At 41.8% G+C, this 18,026-nt stretch overlaps 1 protein-coding gene across 1 annotated transcript in view; it reads right to left on the bottom strand.

Annotated features, from left to right (window-relative positions):
• ALK (ALK receptor tyrosine kinase) overlaps positions 1–18,026 on the bottom strand; it is a 313,264-nt gene that overhangs the window by 37,925 nt on the left and 257,313 nt on the right. The window contains exons 11-12 of the mRNA XM_027696652.1: positions 8,752–8,846; positions 7,231–7,374 (exon numbers count right to left, since the gene is read on the bottom strand). Of these exons, the coding sequence (XP_027552453.1) occupies positions 7,231–7,374; positions 8,752–8,846 (239 nt within the window). The remainder of the gene's footprint in view (positions 1–7,230; positions 7,375–8,751; positions 8,847–18,026) is intronic.

Here is an 18,026-nt window from a genome sequence, read left to right as displayed (position 1 = left end):
GTTTGAAGCATTATTTTGATCTCCAAAGACTAAAGTAGAAGCACTGAATTGAAAATCCTTAAGCAGCTTGGTGAGAAGCACAGATTTTTTCCATCTGTGCACAACTGTGGTCTGTCGCATGCGGCACAGCACATCTCTCCTTCCCTCTGCTTTGTGCGACAGGCTAAAACTGCTGGCACCTCACACTCACACGATGGGAAAAACAGCAGGACTCTCCAGTCTAAACCTTCCCCCAAAAAACTAGCAGATTATGGAAGTTTGCCCAACTTCACAAAAGTTACAGATGTCCAGTTTCCAGAAACAGCTGAGCATTCCCATGACAAAACCAAACAAGTAGTTAAATGTAGGGTCCCCACATATTTAATCACTGGAAGCTGCAAGATGCAAACTGTTTTAATAACAATGCCTTTTTGAGGTAGGGGAAAAAAAGAAGATTACAGTAAGATTCAGAATTAGGATACTACATTTCAGTGAATAATTTATACATCAGTTCATTTGACAGAATCCCCGCTTTCACAAGAAACATGACTGAGGAAACATTTAGTTTCTGCCTGTTCACCCACTCACCTGCCCTCCTCAAGCTCCCTAACAAGCTCTGCAACACATTGGTAAGGTCCCAGAAACAACATTTTCCAAGAAATGTAATTTTGGCTCTATTAAAACAATTTTAAAAAGAATTCTTCCTTCCCAAATTTTCTTTCCAGATTAGATTTACTGATTGATGTATTTACATACACAGTCACTCATGCAGAACAGAGTACAGCAGATATTCTAGGTTTCACACAGTTTGGCTAGATACATAAAATGCACAGCAATCAAGGTGTTGGATTTCAGCAACAGTAAAGGGGAGTGATGTCCTACTCTTGGAAAACAAAATGAACAAAACCCCACAGGACTTCAAATGACTAATTTGTTTGAAGCTCTGATACCACTTGCAGCCTGAGGCAGCACTCCTGCAGGCACTGCTGCAAATAATAACCAGCAACATTGAAGAGTGGAGCAAACCCTAAACCACATTTGTACTTCTAACATGGAAAGCAATTTCACTGGCACGTATACAGCACATAAACTCTGCACCACAGAACAGACAGAGGCATTTTAGCTATACCTCAAGGGCCCAAGTGTATTAACTGGCATTTGTTAAATCAAGCTGGTTTGAACCAAGGTTAAACTCATTTCAACCCAAAACTTCCGTGATTTGAGAAAATTGCCAACCAATCTTCATGATACTCGGCTTATTTTGGAACCTAGAATAACATGTTAGTGAAATGCATCAGTGCTTTCAAACAACAATTAGGCAGTTTGTGGGGCTTGCTGCCACAACCTCTCTTCGGGACAAAAGGCTATTCCTACTTTCAATAGAGTAAAAAACCACATTAATAAGGGCTATAAAGTCTCATGCTTCAGGAGCATAAGAACCCCCGCGGCCAAACTTCTGCAGGCAATTAATTCTCTTAGCTGTTCCTCAGAGAGTTCATTTTACTTCTTCCTCTAAGGTAGATGTCATCAAACTTGATGCCATGAGCAAGCAGAACGTTTGCTTCATCTATTTGTAAAAACATTCAGAAGCTTCCCTTACAATATTTGGCCAATATGGGAAATCAGAGGCTTACAGGAAACTGCCCATCTTAATCTTCACTAACATTTGGCTGCCACTGGCACCATGGTCTGTGTGGAGAGCTGTACCTTTTACTCAGTGCATGAGCAATGTCAGTTATGCATTACCAGTAATTCCAAGGTTGGTCTGTGCTGAAAGTCTGTAGGCAAAATATACTACATAACAAACATGCTCAGTGAGGAAATGAAGGACAAACCTTTCAATTTTACTTTGGGTTCTGCCATTTAACAATGTCCTGTGAGCAGTAATTTGAGATTATTACCTTTTCCAGGATTAAGTTTGCCAGAGATTAATAGGGCAGGGGGAGATGATGGTAAATTGCAGAACTAGGTTGTGTTCACAATTGAAGCCCCTGACCTTTTAAATGTGTCTACAAAATATTAGGGGGATATAAAATGATCATAGAAATTAGTGAGTCTTGCCAGCAATACCAGAACCAGTTATAGAGGTATGGCTAGACTAAAAGTAGGTCAGCTTTTCCACTACTTATGGAGTTACTATTTCTGTCTCTATTTTCTAAATGAGGGCAGCAATGGAAGACTTGGACATGTTTTTCAGTTCAACAAGATCTGCAGTGATGACACGTATGCCAGATTGATCATAAGTATCATTTCAAAGAAGTAATCTAAAGCTTGATTTTTCTTAAGTGTCTATATAAAACAGGCATCCTTGTAAGTAATTATCTGTGGTCAGTATAACGGGGTAAGGGCATTGGTGACTTTGAACAGCAATGAGAACGCCTTGTTTCTTGCCACCTTCTGAAACCAGACACCAGAAGACAACTAATTTCTTTTCTATGTTTCACCTAAAGAGTCTTCCATAAAGGATGTTAAGTGAGACATGCTACTAAGTTTTTGGAATTTTTTTGTTCACAATTACAAAGGACGGTAGAAATGCATGTTAGATAACAAAGACCAAAATGGGTGGAGGTGGCAAAATTATTTCAAAACCTTTTGACATCTATAGCAGTTTCTGCACAGTTTAAACTGCTGTGAGCAGCTTTAAAATTTAACTCTGAAATGTGTGAATTGCCCTGTTTATTTCAATTGCATGATTAACTCTAGAAAGCAATTATGCCAATTCAACTTTGCTATGTTGGTATCTGGTTGCATGCTGATTTTCTGTATTGCACCTTTGCTATTTTCAATCCTACAGAGAAAGCAAGTGTAAACACTGCAATAAAGAAATTCATACCTACATATTCTGAGATCCCACCATTATCTCTGAACATTTTCCATCACTGTTCAGGATGTTACTTTTGTTGGGGGGAGGGCACCGAGCTGTTATTCACTGTGTTAATTGGTGCTTAATACAAAAACACAATTCTGCAGATACCTTTATTGCATTATACCAACAGTTCAGTTAGTATAATTGCACACAAAGAGCAACCAAATGTAATTTTCGTTTACTTAATACTTGCTCCGCTGTTCCTTTCAGCTCCTTCATCTGATTAACTAACGTGACTCAGAGTTCTTCCGAGAAACAGCCAAGGAAGTACTCATAACAGGACTCTCCCTGATGGAAAAGACAAAATTCGTGCAACCACTAACTGCTGTGGGGAAGAGACCAGAGGAAAACTGTAGGCCAGGGTGGATGAGAAAATGATCTGATGACAGTTTCCATGCAAGAAACCACAGTCGTACAGCAGCTGGTGGATATGTAGACAGAAGGGACAAAATAATGCTAGATTTGAGGGGAAAAAAGGTCAACCTTTTTGCACATTTCACAACATGCCATTTTTGTACTGTGTACCCTAACACAAATAAGTTGTCAGTGGGACACATGAGAAGCTGTAACATCAAAAGAGAGGCTATTCTCATGGTATTTACAGCCTATTCAGAAACACCAGAAATCTTTAATTAAAGCTTGATTGCTCTGTGTCTTGTTATCTCCTTTCACCTACTGAGAATCCCATTTTGTCTCCTCCAGTTTCCATGATAGTAATTTGTTTACCTCGAGTTCCTCATTACTGCTCACTGTATCTTTATATGCCTGTATTTCCCATATTCTAGCCTTGTGTACAAAAGGAAATTGCATTGGTTTGATATAAATTGGCTTTTTAATTGGTAGTTGAACAATGTTATAGTTTAAGCAGCTTTGAGTTTCACTTAAACTAATACCTAATCAATGTAAAAACAAAGCCAAAGTAAGCCTAGTTTACAACAAAATAAAGAGCACCCAGCCTTTTGTACAGATGTAACCATTTCAATCAAAAATCCTGGTTCCATTAAAGCTGCTTGATTCTTCTGGTATATGCAGGCCTTGTTACAACTTTTTTGCAGGTTGTTTCTAGAATTAAGTTTCACCTGTAACGTTTCAGCAAGAAGCTGGTATTTCAGCAAATAAAACATCATTAGTTAATTGAAACAGGAAGCATTTGCATTGCTCTGTGAACATCTATCTAATAATGGCCACCTTGTACTGCAAGTAACTTGAAAACCACAGGAATGCTTCTGTGTTGGTCCTGGGCATCTAGAAACTTGAGAAAATAACACCACCACATTGGTTGTAGCAATTTCAGGTCTTATTCCACACAGTGCATTCATTATCCCATGTGTGACACATGATAGGGGTCAACAGATTTCTGGAAGCTTTAGGATCTTTCACATTGTGGCTGTGTTGTGTTTTGAACCTCCAGTGTACACCTCCTGGAGGCACGTCAAGCCACAATAAGCAAGGGCAAGGATAAAGAAGTAATTCAATAGGTACAGGGCCTGACAACAGAGAGGATGGGGAGGCTGGTGGTGCTGACTATCACTTCTGCTGAAAATGGATTTCCAAGCACAGGCAAAAGCAGCAGGTGTATGTAAGAGACTGTTCTCAGATACAAAGGAGCAAATGGAGGTCCCGTATCCTTGAAAGTAATGGAGCTTCTTTGGATTTACTGTCAGGTAAACAAACTGGTACCTGTCTTTAGGTTGAGCGGGCCTGGGGACTTAGGGAGAGCATTTTATTATCCTGTTGTCTCCTTAGCTTCAGGAACACAGTTCTTTGTTTTAATATGATTTCTTAAAAAGGAAATATTATAGCGTGTGATCCATCACACAAGTCAAAGATCATATTAGCTGTAATTACTTTTGGCAGAGCTCATATTGGTCAATGCAGTCGTTGGGACTTCAGGGTGGTGCTGATGCTGTTGGTTCTCTTGCACAACAGTAAATATGTGGCCATCAAAGGAAAAGCCTTGACAGACTCAGCCTGAGGTTTCTTAAATGCATTACAGGATGCAGAAAGAAATGAGATTAAAGCTGGGTAAAATGCACAGCCCAGGGACCAAACAAGCATCTGCAGTGTTTACTGAGAGCAGGCAAGGACTCGGCAACACAAAGGAAAAAGGTGGTTCAGAGCTGCAAAGACCCTCAGAAATGCAATGGCTTGCTGCTGCTTAGCTTCTCTGATTTCTGCCCTGTATACTCTGAGGGCACAAAGGGAGAAAATTGCTACAGGAGTGATTTCAAACCTCAAGGACTAGAGACAATTTTAGACAGAATATGAGCAGCACAGAGGATAAAGCCCAGAAAATAGGCAAGCTGGCTTAGATACCATAGGAATTGCCCTTAATTTTCACCCCAAGGTGATAAAAAATTATTTTAATTGCTCAAAGTACCTCAGTGACCTTCTCTTCTACCCTCATTCAATCTGACTCCCATTATTTCTACTATCCAGGCATTTCTTTAAATTGCATTCCTCACATAGGACAGGGAGCAGAAGAGCTAGAAGATGTCAGGTCTAGTGAGAAGTAGGGAGTAACAAAATTCTTGAAGAAATCTACAGCCACAAGACTTCTAGCCCACACACCCACTTTAGATTAACTTTGAATCCAATATCTAACGTTTTTGCTGTTACTGAAACAGTAGATACACTGGAAGGAAATGTGCATGTGCCTTAGGAAATTATATCACCACCTAAGCACTGACATTCCTAAGGAAAGTCAGCCAGAAGTCCGTAACCTATCCCTGTGTACGGATCCTACCACAAGATCCTAAGGGCAATACTGAGAGCACCTAAAAGATGACTTCACCTACAGGCAGGAAACAGATATACAGATAGTGAAGGGAAGACATCAAATAGTGAAGGGAAGACATCAAAGGATCTTCAAACAGGACATAAAGATATTTTTGAAAATTATACTTTTTTGACCAGCCCAAGCTCATACATGACATGTATAACAGACCCTGACACAACCATTAAAGCACAGCTCCACCCAGCCAGCATTATCTCATGTGGGCTCATCCCCTCTGACTCATTCCCTTGAGACTCCTGTCAGTGCTCCTGCACTTTTCTTGCTGTATGATGCTCAGTACATAAAGCATCCATCAGCTCCACCTGAGGCAGCTCAGCCTGCCCCACAGACTGTACCATCAGCCTCCACTGCCAGAGCTCGCTTCTGAACAAGAGAGCCCAGGCAGCAGCAGCTGCCCTGCTGCAGCAGCACAGAGTGGGCTAATGCATCCAGCTTTTCAGGCAGGCTTTGAAGGCTGTGTGGAGCTTTGGGCCACACTGACCAGCCCACTGTTGGTATCAGAGCTAACACAACTAGTCTGTGCAATTCAACAGTACACTGCAGGTAGGAAAGTGAGACAGAACAGATAGAACAGATGTGAAGAAGTCTCTCTAAGATGTGGAGACAAAAGGAGGCAGCAGGACCAAATCCCTAGACTTACTGACAAAGGAGCCATGTATCAACCACACATCTGTTCTCTAACTTAAGAGGGGTGGTATTTCAAATTGGCAGGTAACCAGCTAGTCCTAAGAGAGGAGCTGCACACAGTGCTGAGGGTTGCAGTTACAACAAGTGCTTCTCTCTTCAGTAGCTACCCCTCACTTCCATGGTCAGCCCTGCTCCCCCAAGTAGGAGGTCGTGGCTACCCAAATCAAATTAGGAAGAGAAGCTGAGGGAAGGAAGCAGATTCAAATGGAAATGCACATGTAGAGCCCAAAACAGATATTATGAATATGTGGGCAAGCCTAGGAGAGGTAAGAGAGAACTATTTGGGAGACAGTGATGGGAGGGCGAGGGAAGGGAACTCTTGCATCTGTTTGGTCCACACCACCACAGTTAAGCTGGAAAGAGGAGCTGAGGGATATGGGAGAATGAAATAACATTAACATACAAGACTTTTCTAACTAAATAAAAATCGTGTTTTTAAAACAGAGTCCAGTGCTATACTGCTTCAAATGGACAATGAAAATATTACTGAAAAAGCAAGGCTATGTTATTTTAAACCAAGCATATATTAACTAGAGTTAGGTGTTCATGTTACCAAATGCTGAGCTCAGTCAGTCTGGACAGTTCACTTTGATTCCTGATAATTTTTATATGATCATGACACCAAACAAACTGTCTCACAGTTTAAAAGCACTTTTTACTTCAAGAGAGGTTCCCTCTGGTTCTTTCACCAGCTTGCAATCAGAATCCAAGTTACAGTTAGCAGCTACAGGTAATTTGCTTTCTAGAACTTGTTTTATTTTCTTTGTGAGGGACTTGGGAAAAGCTCTAAACAGAGGCTGTGGAACAAAAAAATCATATTGCATTTAGCCACATCTAACTGAGGTCTGTACTAGTTGGAAATCTCTCCTATCTAATGATGCTTCTCAGAGCAGACAGTTACCTGCTGGACCAGAAGTGGGGGCACTGTTGAGTTGGAGATTTCCCAGAAGCTTTTGTTCCCATCCAAACTTCTTCTGGCCACCTCTACTGGTGAGCAAATTGCTTGAGTCTGGAGTGATACCTCGAAGTGTCTTCTCTCCACTGACTAGAAAACCAGAAGTGACAGATTGGTTTATGACTGAGGGTGACTAAGTCAGTACGTAATCCAAAACTGAAGTTAAATTAAAGGCTACAGACTTCTGTGCTGAGAATAAGATCCTGCAGTCACAGGATATAACACTATTAAAAGGAATAGGCAGATTGACTTTCCACTGCTGTTACACAACTGAGATGAAAGAAAAATAAACAGGAATGAGTGGTAGGCAAAACAGCAAGTGAATGAAAACACAAACCAGAAAACCAGAATATAATCTTTAGCAACTGTTATACCTTTTCTCTTTAGCCAATGAAAGTATGTGCAATCTTTTTTAATTCTAACTTGATCTCAAGATCTCTTTAGAATACTTGAACCTGAGGTATACTGCACTTATGTACAGAAAGCAAGAGGTATTAGTGCATAAATAGAAAGACTCATGCTCCAGCCAATGCAAATTGACACACTACAAAGCAGATGAAACATTCTGACTGCTGTTGGGTGAGGAAGTAGCTTAGATGTTTTCAGCCTGAACAGGGCTACACAAGTTGTAGCTTCAAGCCTAGGAGACGAAAGAATGTACTTAAGTTCTACTGCTCAACCCAAGGTAGAAGTTTCATTTGTTCAGAGCAGCAATCCTCCAATCCTCATGTTAAGTTTTTGGTCTGAGGTACAGAGTGATAGATCATTAAACACATATACAAATTAAAGCAACTCACTCTGTATGAGATTATGAAAGAAGAGCCAGACACAAACATTTAATAAAAATCTAAACATGGTGAAATCTGGCATCAGAGGTATAGACTGGGCATATTCTAGAGGCCAGTCAATCCCAAAGTCTGGATCAAAATCCAAATTTTTCCCCAGAGCAGTAGAGTGTGAAGATCCTAGTCTGATTCGGACTTAAACGCGTGTCAGTCCAAATAAAATAACCTCGTTCTAATTTAACTGGAGTATTGTGCCCAATGTTATTGCAAAGTTAGTGTCAATCACTGGATGCCTGTCTTTTCCTAGCCACAATCCAACTGTCATTCATTTTGATAACTGTCACACTGCAAACCAGGTCATCTGGAAATCTATAATCACAGACTGGCTGCTGCATCAGCCTGGATGGAGAGGTGATGCCACTGTCTCAGCTGGAAGCTGGCTCTCCCACACCATATGTCTCACTACCCACCTACTGCCAAACTCGGAACCCATTCACTGGTTGGCTCCACTAATAAGGTATGTACGTGAACAGGCTGCTCTGCCTAAGCACAGCTATTTCTGAAACATACTTTTACCTTTCAAGAGTCTTTTGAAGACACTGAATCCCTTCCCCACAGTTTCCGAATTTCAATTACTCGGCAAATAAAGGACAAGTCACTTGGAGATAAAATGAAAACTTACTTGTTAAATAGCAGTCCAGGCTAAGGGAGACATTGTCAAAAGCAATAATGGCATCTGATCCTTCTTCCCATGAAGCGATGATCTGAAACCAAAACCTGCACGAATTGGAAAAAATGGGATTAAATTTTGCTAAAGAGATGAAATTCAGAGCTCTTCACAATTAAAGCAGTTTTTGAATGGGGGAGAAAAACTTTTCACATATAAAAATATTAAACTGACAGAGAAAGTATCTTCACTCCTAACAAGTAAAGATGATTTGAGGAGGAGAGCTATGTATTAATATAGGTAGGCAGAATAAAAGAATACAGTCCCTCTTCCCTCCAGAGACATACAATCTGAAGGAGGTAGAAGTGTGTTTTCTGACCACACACATATACAAAGTCCCCTGGCTTCTGGCACAGGTGAAAAAAACCAACCAACCAAACAGACCCCTAAATGATTTTTTTCTCACAAGTGATTTACACCCTAAAGTGTTAAGAAAAATAAGTAGGCAGGGCTCCTGAAGTAATTTGGAGTTTCTAAAAGGAACTGGCAATCAAAGGCTGAAACCAATTTAGAAAGTATTTGGTGTTGATCCACCCTGTAGGGAGTGAAGGATATCTAACAGCCCTGGCAGTCACAAAAGAGAGGAACTGACACTGGGTAGTCCACAGGAAGAGCAGAACTCATTATCTCCTTATAGAAGCTGAGCAGGTTTGCCTTAAATCACTTCCATCCTCTCAGCTGGCTATTGCCAGGAAGTTCTGCCACTCCTACATTACCAGCAGCAAGATCACTGTAAATTCACCCTCAGTGATATTACAAGTCAACAGGAAGAGCAAAAAATAACCCATAACCAAATACTTCAAGTCTGACAGTATATTGACCATGCATTAATTCTGTGCACTCAGAGATTTAGGTTTTCTCTTGGCTTAGTAAGTTCACATTCTCCCAATGCATATCTGCCACATAAAATCATAATACTCTGCTTAGGAAGGAGAACAATTTCTAAAAGCAGCCGGCCATGGCCCAGAAGTCAGATACAATGCTGAGAGGTTGCATCAAGCCTATAAAAACATGAGCTGTAGAACAAGCTGCAAGTGAATACAAAATGTTGTTTAAGCCTAATTTTCTGTTGTATCTTGATGTTTTACGCCAGCAGCAGTTAAGTCATTCATGGGTCTCTTTAATGTAGATCTATTGCTGATGGTTCCTGCTCTATCTCTTAGATATAAGTATTCAGTCAGAAGGTGAATTCTTGCAGGTGTTTTGGTTTAGACAAGAAAACCAAATACTATACAGAACACAGTATTTTGAGGAGCAGCCCTATTTATTTAGAAAGGCTTTAGAAATCCTGTCTCTTCCTTGCAGCAAGAATCTAAACACCCAGCAGAACTTTTTTCTTCTCACAGACTCTGGTCCTTTATGCATAGTACTGGGTCTAAAATATTTTCTTTCAGTATGCTGTCAGTATGCTCACATCAGTCTTGTTGACTCCTATTGTTTTTAAATACTACTACTCCTTTACCAGCAAACCAACCTCAAAACCTCAAAATTCAACTGTAGTTTCCCTGGTCATATGCATATTTACTCTGGGACAGCATGTTCCTGTGTTTTGAACGTGGATTTTGACTGAGCCTCCTGACTCAGTCAACAAACGTAACCAACTTCCATGTTGTTCTCAAACAGTGCAGCTTTCATCACCAGAGATGACAGTGAGGTTTGGCAAAAGCCAAAACAGATCCCAGGGATGCACGTTCCTTTGAGCATATCTAGATTGAAGTGTCATCATCTCCTGCAATTGGTGTTCTTGCTAAGCGACAGGTGGGGACATGGCCAGAAAAGCTGACCCGACTATAGCGAAGACTTGAAACAGAAAAAACTCCTGTCAGCTTCTGAACGGTGTAAGGGGTTTAGAACAGAATACAGTCCATTCACAACAGAAAAGATCTGATATAGTTGCAATGTTCCTCCTTTATTTCTGGTAAGGAAAAACAATGATGCTTCAATAATGAAATTTCTCACTCTGGAGATATGCATTGGACACATGGAGAGACTTCTCTAAAATCAGCTTTTTAGGTTCTAAAGACACGAGCAGCTACCATGGAAGAGCAGGTGACTGACACAAATAATAGCGGATATGGTGAAGGAAGAGTACCCCTAGCATCAGAGGAATAGCAAGATGTAATTTTCCTTGCTAAATGATCCATCTTTACCAGCTCAAAAGGTGGCAGCTCCATCCATAAAAATCTGAAGATCACAAAAGTGTATTTTTTGCCTTTCCAATCCATACAAAGTGCAACTGCAGTCTGATGCTGTCAGCAGTCTCACAGTTCTTAGCTGGGATACCTAAAACCCCTTGTGGGTATGTCTAGGAGGAGAACTGGAAGGAACATAAAATCCTTGGATATTAAATTGGCTTCCAACTGAATTGGCTGCCCTCCCCCTGCCTCTTTCCCTCATTTGCTCTACAGCTGACATCCCACAACACTTCAAATGAAATTACAAGCTCTAGCATAAACATAAGCTGTTCAGTTTGAGACTTGCCATACGAGACTTAAACAAAAGCTGTTGGGCAGACACAGCGGGCTCTGATTTACTTTTCCCTGCAAGTTACTGTGCCAGCAGCAGAGACAACTGAAACAGGTCCCGAACCACCACTGCTCACAGTTTGTTATGTTATGGAGAACCAGCACCTTGGGCTGTTAAATACATGCTGTAGCTCAGTAGAAGCTTCTTGTTTCCCCTTCTATGCTGCTGAAATGTCCAGGAAAAGGTAAGGTGGAAGCTCACTCACATCTTTCAGCTGGTTGTGTCTGAAAATCAATGTCCTGCCCTGCCCACAGTGAACCTTGGTGCTACATTGAAGGGACTGCTGAAACCAAATCTGTGATGCATTTGATCCTCAGCCTCTTTCCTGAGGGTGCACACTAAATGCCACTTGGAGACAGGAACACTTTGATGTGAATTTATGATTGTAAGGTGTTAAACTGAGGCTGGGAAATTAATTACCAAGACAAATAAGCAGTTCCTATCTGTCAGCTTTTCCCTCCACTTCTGCAGACTTTAGCTCAAGGAACATAAAAGAAGAGACAGATACTTCTGCAAAGACTACTATGCACCCTCTTTGTACCTCCAGGCAATGAAGTACTTCTAAAAATAGCTTCAGGCAATTTCCTTGGTAGAACCTAAGGTTTGTGCCCCAAGATGTTATGCTTTGATGCACTTCTCATGTCATGCCTCTTCAGACAATAAAGGGCTGTTCTTATGAGAACTGCCAAATGTTCAGCTCCTAAGAAGTTGAAGGCATGATACAAACCAGTATTTCTGTTGCTCAAGGGAATGCCATCTAACGTGCCCATATCAGAATGCAATAGGTTGCATTTTACTTTTATTTACATTTCATTCAAGTTAAGAGTGAGCCTTGCTAATTTCACCTGCAGGAGCTCTGGACCAAAATACTCAAGAAATTTCCAGAAGTTCACCAGGGATGAAAAAAAAGACAGAAATCCTTCCAAAATACAAAAATCCTGTAAATGCTAAACACTGTTAGGACCATCAGTGCTGCTTTGCTTGTCTATTAATCTTATTTTTTCCTAACAGAAATGCAGTTTCAGTACAAACCTTCTCTTGAGACCAGCATTTCTGCAACAAATAGTTCATCATTTTATCTTCTCCAGTTTAATGCCACTATTAATTTAGAAATATGATGTCTTTCAAATTCCATTGAAACAAGATCATCAGTTAACCAACATTTCAATCATTAGCTTTGGTGATTTTAGCTTAATGGGCTAATTAAGGGAAATTTAATCAAAACTGAAGATGGAAATGTCACACATCAGTGAGATGGAAAAAACCCCACAGACAATCTCGTTCCCTTGCCCCCTCCTTTTTTTTTTTTTTTCTTTCCGTTTGATCCCTGAAATCAATGAAACAACTCCCTTTGACTTTGGTGGAAGCTGATACTGAAACACCAGAAGCACATGTTATTGCAGTGACTCATTACTACGCTGGAGGTGGCAATGCCTCTCTGGTATTTCTGAACAGATCAAAGTGGGAGCTGACTGCACCCCCAGTACTTCAACTGGCACCTGTACAGCAGGGACACCGGTCCACAGCACTGCACAGACACACCCACTGCAAACACAGATACTGTAGGGAATAGCCATGAAAGAATATTCCTGAAGGCAATTATACAGGACAGCAAAATTAGTGCTGGCAGGTTTGTCATGACTGTTGCTTAATATACCTCAGCAACTTCCTCACATGGAATCCAAATCCTCATCAAATATGTCTGTGTTTGTAAGATATTTCATTGGAATGAAAATATGGCTGCTACAAAACCCTTTAATAACTTGGTTACCAGAAAAATCATTACTTGAGAATTGGTGGAAATTAATTCTTAACTGTCTCTTCTTTTACCCTAATTGACCTGGAGCACAGCTAGAAAAAAGGTTCCTTACAGGTATGACAATTGGAAAGCACAAGTTACGTCCTGTAGAGTTGAGTGTTAGCTGAGCTGTGAAAGCAAATGCATACAAAGTCCTATTTTTTAAAAAAAAAATCTGTTTGAGGCAAATAGGAAATGCTGTACCAAGTGGACAACACCCCCATAATACAAATCTCCTCTTTGGGGAACATCAACTCAGCTGTTTGAAGGATATAAGTTTTATATAAATTCAAAAACCACTCAAGGGTGACTACTGATCAAATATTTCAGAGTCACAGATAAGAAATGGCACCAAATGAGCTTTTTTTTGGTTTGCTTCTTTGGCCCAATATGTGAAATTTGAATCTAGATGAACATTTGAAAGGTAGGACCTAGCATTTGGTTAAATATGTTCAGTTATTTGGTTAATATTATTCAGTTAAATATGACAGAAACAGGATAACATCAAAGCTTCTGGACTGTAATCTTTCCCATGCCTCTGGATTTTTGAAGCTTGGGTTTTATTTCACTGTGGTTAGGATTTGAGCTCCATAACATCATCTTGGGTTTTCTGTTCAGTTCACAGAATCATAGAACCAGTCTGGTTGGAAGGGACCTCTGAGATCATCAAGTCCAACCCTTGATAACCCTTGATAATAGTAACACCACCGTGGTTACTAGACCATGGCACTAAGTGCCACATCCAGTCTCATCTTAAAAACCTCCAGGGATGGAGAATCCACCACCTCCCTGGGCAGCCCATTCCAATGCCTGATTACCCTCTCTGTAAAGAATTTCTTCCTAATATCCAACCTAAACCTCCCCTGGCAGAGCTTGAGACCATGTCCTCTTGTCTTGCTGATAGCTGCCTGGGAGAAGAGACCAACCCTCACCTGGCTACAACCTCCTGTCAGGGAGTTGTAGAGAGTGATGAGATATCCCCTGAGCCTCCTCTTCTCCAGGCTGAACAACTCCAGCTCCCTCAGCCTCTCCTCATAGGACTTGTGCTTGAGTCCCTTCACCCGCCTTGTTGCTCTTCTCTGGACCTGCTCCAGGACCTCAATGTCCTTCCTGAGCTGAGGGGCCCACAACTGGACACAGGACTCCAGGTGTGGCCTCACCAGCGCTGAGTCCAGGGGAAGAATCACTTCCCTGGACCTGTTGGCCACACTACTCCTGATCTAGGCCAGGATGCCATTGGCCTTCTTGGCCACCTGGGCACACTGCTGGCTTGTGTTCAGCTTCCTGTCAATCCAAACTCCCAGGTTCTTTCTGCCTGGCTGCTCTCCAGCCACTCTGTCCCCAGCCTGTAGCGCTGCACGGGGTTGTTGTGGACCCCGGGTGCAGGACCCGGCACTGGCCTTGTTGAACCTCATCCCGTTGGAATCAGCCCAACTCTCCAGCTTGTCCAGGTCCCTCTGCAGAGCCCTCCTGCCTTCCAGCAGATCAACACACCCTCTCAGCTTGGTGTCATCTGCAAATTTGCTGATGGTGGACTCAATCCCCTCATCAATAAAGATATTAAATAGAACTGGGCCCAACACTGATCCCTGGGGGACACCACTAGTGACCAGCTGCCAACTGGATGCAGCACGGTTCACCACCACTCTCTGGGCCCGGCCCTCCAGCCAGTTCCTAACCCAGCACAGAGTGCCCCTGTCCAAGCCACGGGCTGCAGCTTTTTCAGGAGTATGCTGTGGGAGACAGTGTCAAAGGCTTTGCTGAAGTCCAGGTAGACACATCCACAGCCTTCCCCTCATCCACCAGGTGGGTCACCTGATCATAAAAGGAGATCAGGTTGGTCAGACAGGACCTGCCCCTCCTAAACCCGTGCTGGCTGGGTCTGATCCCTTGTCCATCCTGTAGGTGCTGTGTGATTGCACTTGGGATGATCTGCTCCATAACCTTGCCAGGCACTGAGGTCAGGCTGATGGGCCTGTAGTTTCCTGGGTCCTCCTTGCAGTCTTTTTTGTGGATGGGCATCACATTAGCCAGCTTCCAATCATCTGGGACCTCCCCAGTGAGCCAGGACTGTTGGTAGATGATGGAGAGAGGCTTGGTGAGCTCTTCCGCCAGCTCCCCCATCACCCTGGGATGGATCCCATCTGGTCCCATAGACTTGTGAGGATGCAAGTGGCTCAGCAGGTCGCTAACTGTTTCCTGCTGGATTACAGGGGGGCTATTCGGCTTCTTGTCTCTGCCTACAAGCTCCAGATGCCAGCTGTCCTGAGGACAACCTGTCTTACTGTTGAAAATTGAGGTAACGAAGGTGTTAAATACCTCAGCCTTTTCCTCATCTTTGATAACTACGTTCCTGCCCATGTCCAATAAAGAATGGAGGTTTTCCTTGTCCCTCCTTTTGCTACTGTGTATCTGTAGAAAGACTTTTTGTTATCCTTAACAGAAGTGGCAAAATTAAAAAAAACAAAACCAAAAACGGTCTTCCTCTTTGACTGAGCACGCAGCTTCGGGAGGGACGCACATGGAGCGTCAAGGGAGGAAGGGGATACCTGCCTAGCCAGCCAGATCAGCCGAATCAACCCTGGCAATCAATGGGGTGACAGATGACGCAGCCAGATCGCCCTCACATCCATTGGTTGGTTCATTTTGATGACTTATTTTTCTCTTTATCCTAGCAGAAGACTGGTTCCCCCAAAATATCTGAGGCTTATTTACAGAGGGAAATGCAGAATTAAAATTATAAGGATAGATCTATAGCTACGTTAGTATAGTTTCCATGAGGACAAATTCTTTTGCCTCTGTCACCCATCCTTAAGTCTTCATTGCACAGAAATGTTTTTGTTCATGTATTCAAAACACTTTTGCATATATTCTATCCTCTTCTGTTGGGATGGAAGTGAAAAACATTCTCCTTGAATTGAAGACCTCAGAAAGCTGATTTTATGCAAATTTTGCAGCTCCCTCCCTTCAGCAACTACTCTGAATGCCACCTAAATACTGTCCCTGGCTCACACCGACAGTTCAGGTTTCTATTAGCCAGACTCAGGCAGCTGTCTTCATGACATTATTTTAGAAAGGCTCATAATCATTATTTTTTTCCTTTTTATTATAAAGACGTGGATTATTAACCAAGATTGAACGTTAATCTCCTCTGTACTCAATCCCCCATGCAGTGACACGAACACAGCATGTCTGTACGTACAGATCTCATTTCATAACTTGTAATGGTTTATCTCTGATGGAACTGATTTCTCTCTCTACCTAGCTAAAATAATTACGGCTGAACCTGCTTGAGACCAAGGTACGTACAGAATGCAGAAGTTTCAGGTCACTAACCCTTATTACATTCAGGTTCCCATTAACTTCTCTGTTACAAATGATGCATTGTTAGCTCACTTCACAAAGGAATACTTACTATTTGGGATAAAAGACACATTTAGATGGAACAAGATTATTTGGAGAAATACAAGCATGTTAACCAACTCAGTTACAGTGACAGAATTGCCATGCAGGAAGTTACTTAATAGCTAGTATTAAAGGTTGAGATTCAAACATGTTATTTAAGGCAATCATGCAGAATACACGCACGTACAAAGTCTGTCACAGATACTCTGCACACGCTGTCACCAAAACCGCCTTTTCAGATGCACAGAACAGTCACTGGAAGAATAACTCCATTTCAGGAGGAGGACAGTAGCAGACAGACAGTTAATCCTAGAGAGCAGAAGAGCAGTGATATGGGTGTTAAAGTCTCACTGTTTTTAACAAAGTAATGTGTGACCACCTCAAGGCAACGCAGGCTAGGCTTTTGGGATGGATGTAAGAAGAGAGGCTAAAGACATTTGGGTGTAGATGTGACCAAATAATATATATGTGGTACTAATGCGTAGGGAGACATATGTCTAGCTTGTATGGAGGGTCCCTGTCTCTTCATAGAAGAATGGGAAGAAAGTTTAGGAATAATATGATATAAACAGGCCTCTGGATCAAAAATGTTGCCAAGAACTTTCCTTTCCTTTTTCTTCCTTGTTGGGAAACCTGATGCCCAGAAACTTATTAGACAGAAAATGTGAAAGGAGTCTGACAGACAGGGCAATGCAAGAAAAACTATTGGACAAAAAGAGTGCTTAGCCACAGCTGACAGAGATAACAGCAGAGTGGTATGATATAAGAGAGTTTCTTTTCACTTGTCTTTTTACTGCAGCAATGAGTGAGAGTGACCCCAGCTGCTTTGGCTGCCTTTGAGACCAGAGCTGCTGAAGGAGCCGATAGAACAAAGGATCTCACTCGTATGGACTGAAAGGGAATCCCTCATTGATATATAGACAAAAAACCTAATGAGAACCAGTGCAGTTCGTAAAAATCCAGCAAGTCCGAAAGACCGGAATAGGTAACGAGGTCAGTTTAAAGAAAAAGAAAGTACAATCATTTGGACATGAATTCTGACTTGTTGCAACAGAATATCACCTTCTGAGGGAACTAAAGTCTGTAGACCTTTTTGCTTTCTTCTTCAGGAACGTCTCTTCCTTACCTAGCCTTCCAGGTAAGTCATATTTTTCCCTTCCAACATAACAAAACTCCTCAGTCTGTGTTCAGGAGAAGGTCATCAGCAAGAAAATAATTTTGAAGCTCTCTGAGCACAAAGGGACCAAGAGAAAATTGCTTTTTACTTTCTGAACATGCTGCCCTGTTTGGAGGACACAGGACCTAGCCTTGCTATCAGTAACAAGGCAAATGGTGATGCTATTTATGACTGAAAATTTAGTTTTTAGACCCTCAAGTAAACTCCTCTCACTCCTCCTTCCCCCACCTGGCCACTTCTGCTTAAGACTGCCTACAAATTTAGTCTTTGTAATGCCAAAAAAAAAAAATTTAAGAAGAAAGGAGACCAAGGAAACCTTTCTAA

The sequence above is a fragment of the Neopelma chrysocephalum genome, unplaced genomic scaffold, assembly GCF_003984885.1.
Source record: "Neopelma chrysocephalum unplaced genomic scaffold, ASM398488v2 Primary Assembly neopelma1_108, whole genome shotgun sequence".
NCBI classification, from domain to species: Eukaryota; Metazoa; Chordata; class Aves; order Passeriformes; family Pipridae; genus Neopelma; species Neopelma chrysocephalum.
The sequence above is the reverse complement of the archived record's forward strand: the minus strand, read 5'-3'. Positions and strand labels throughout refer to the sequence as shown.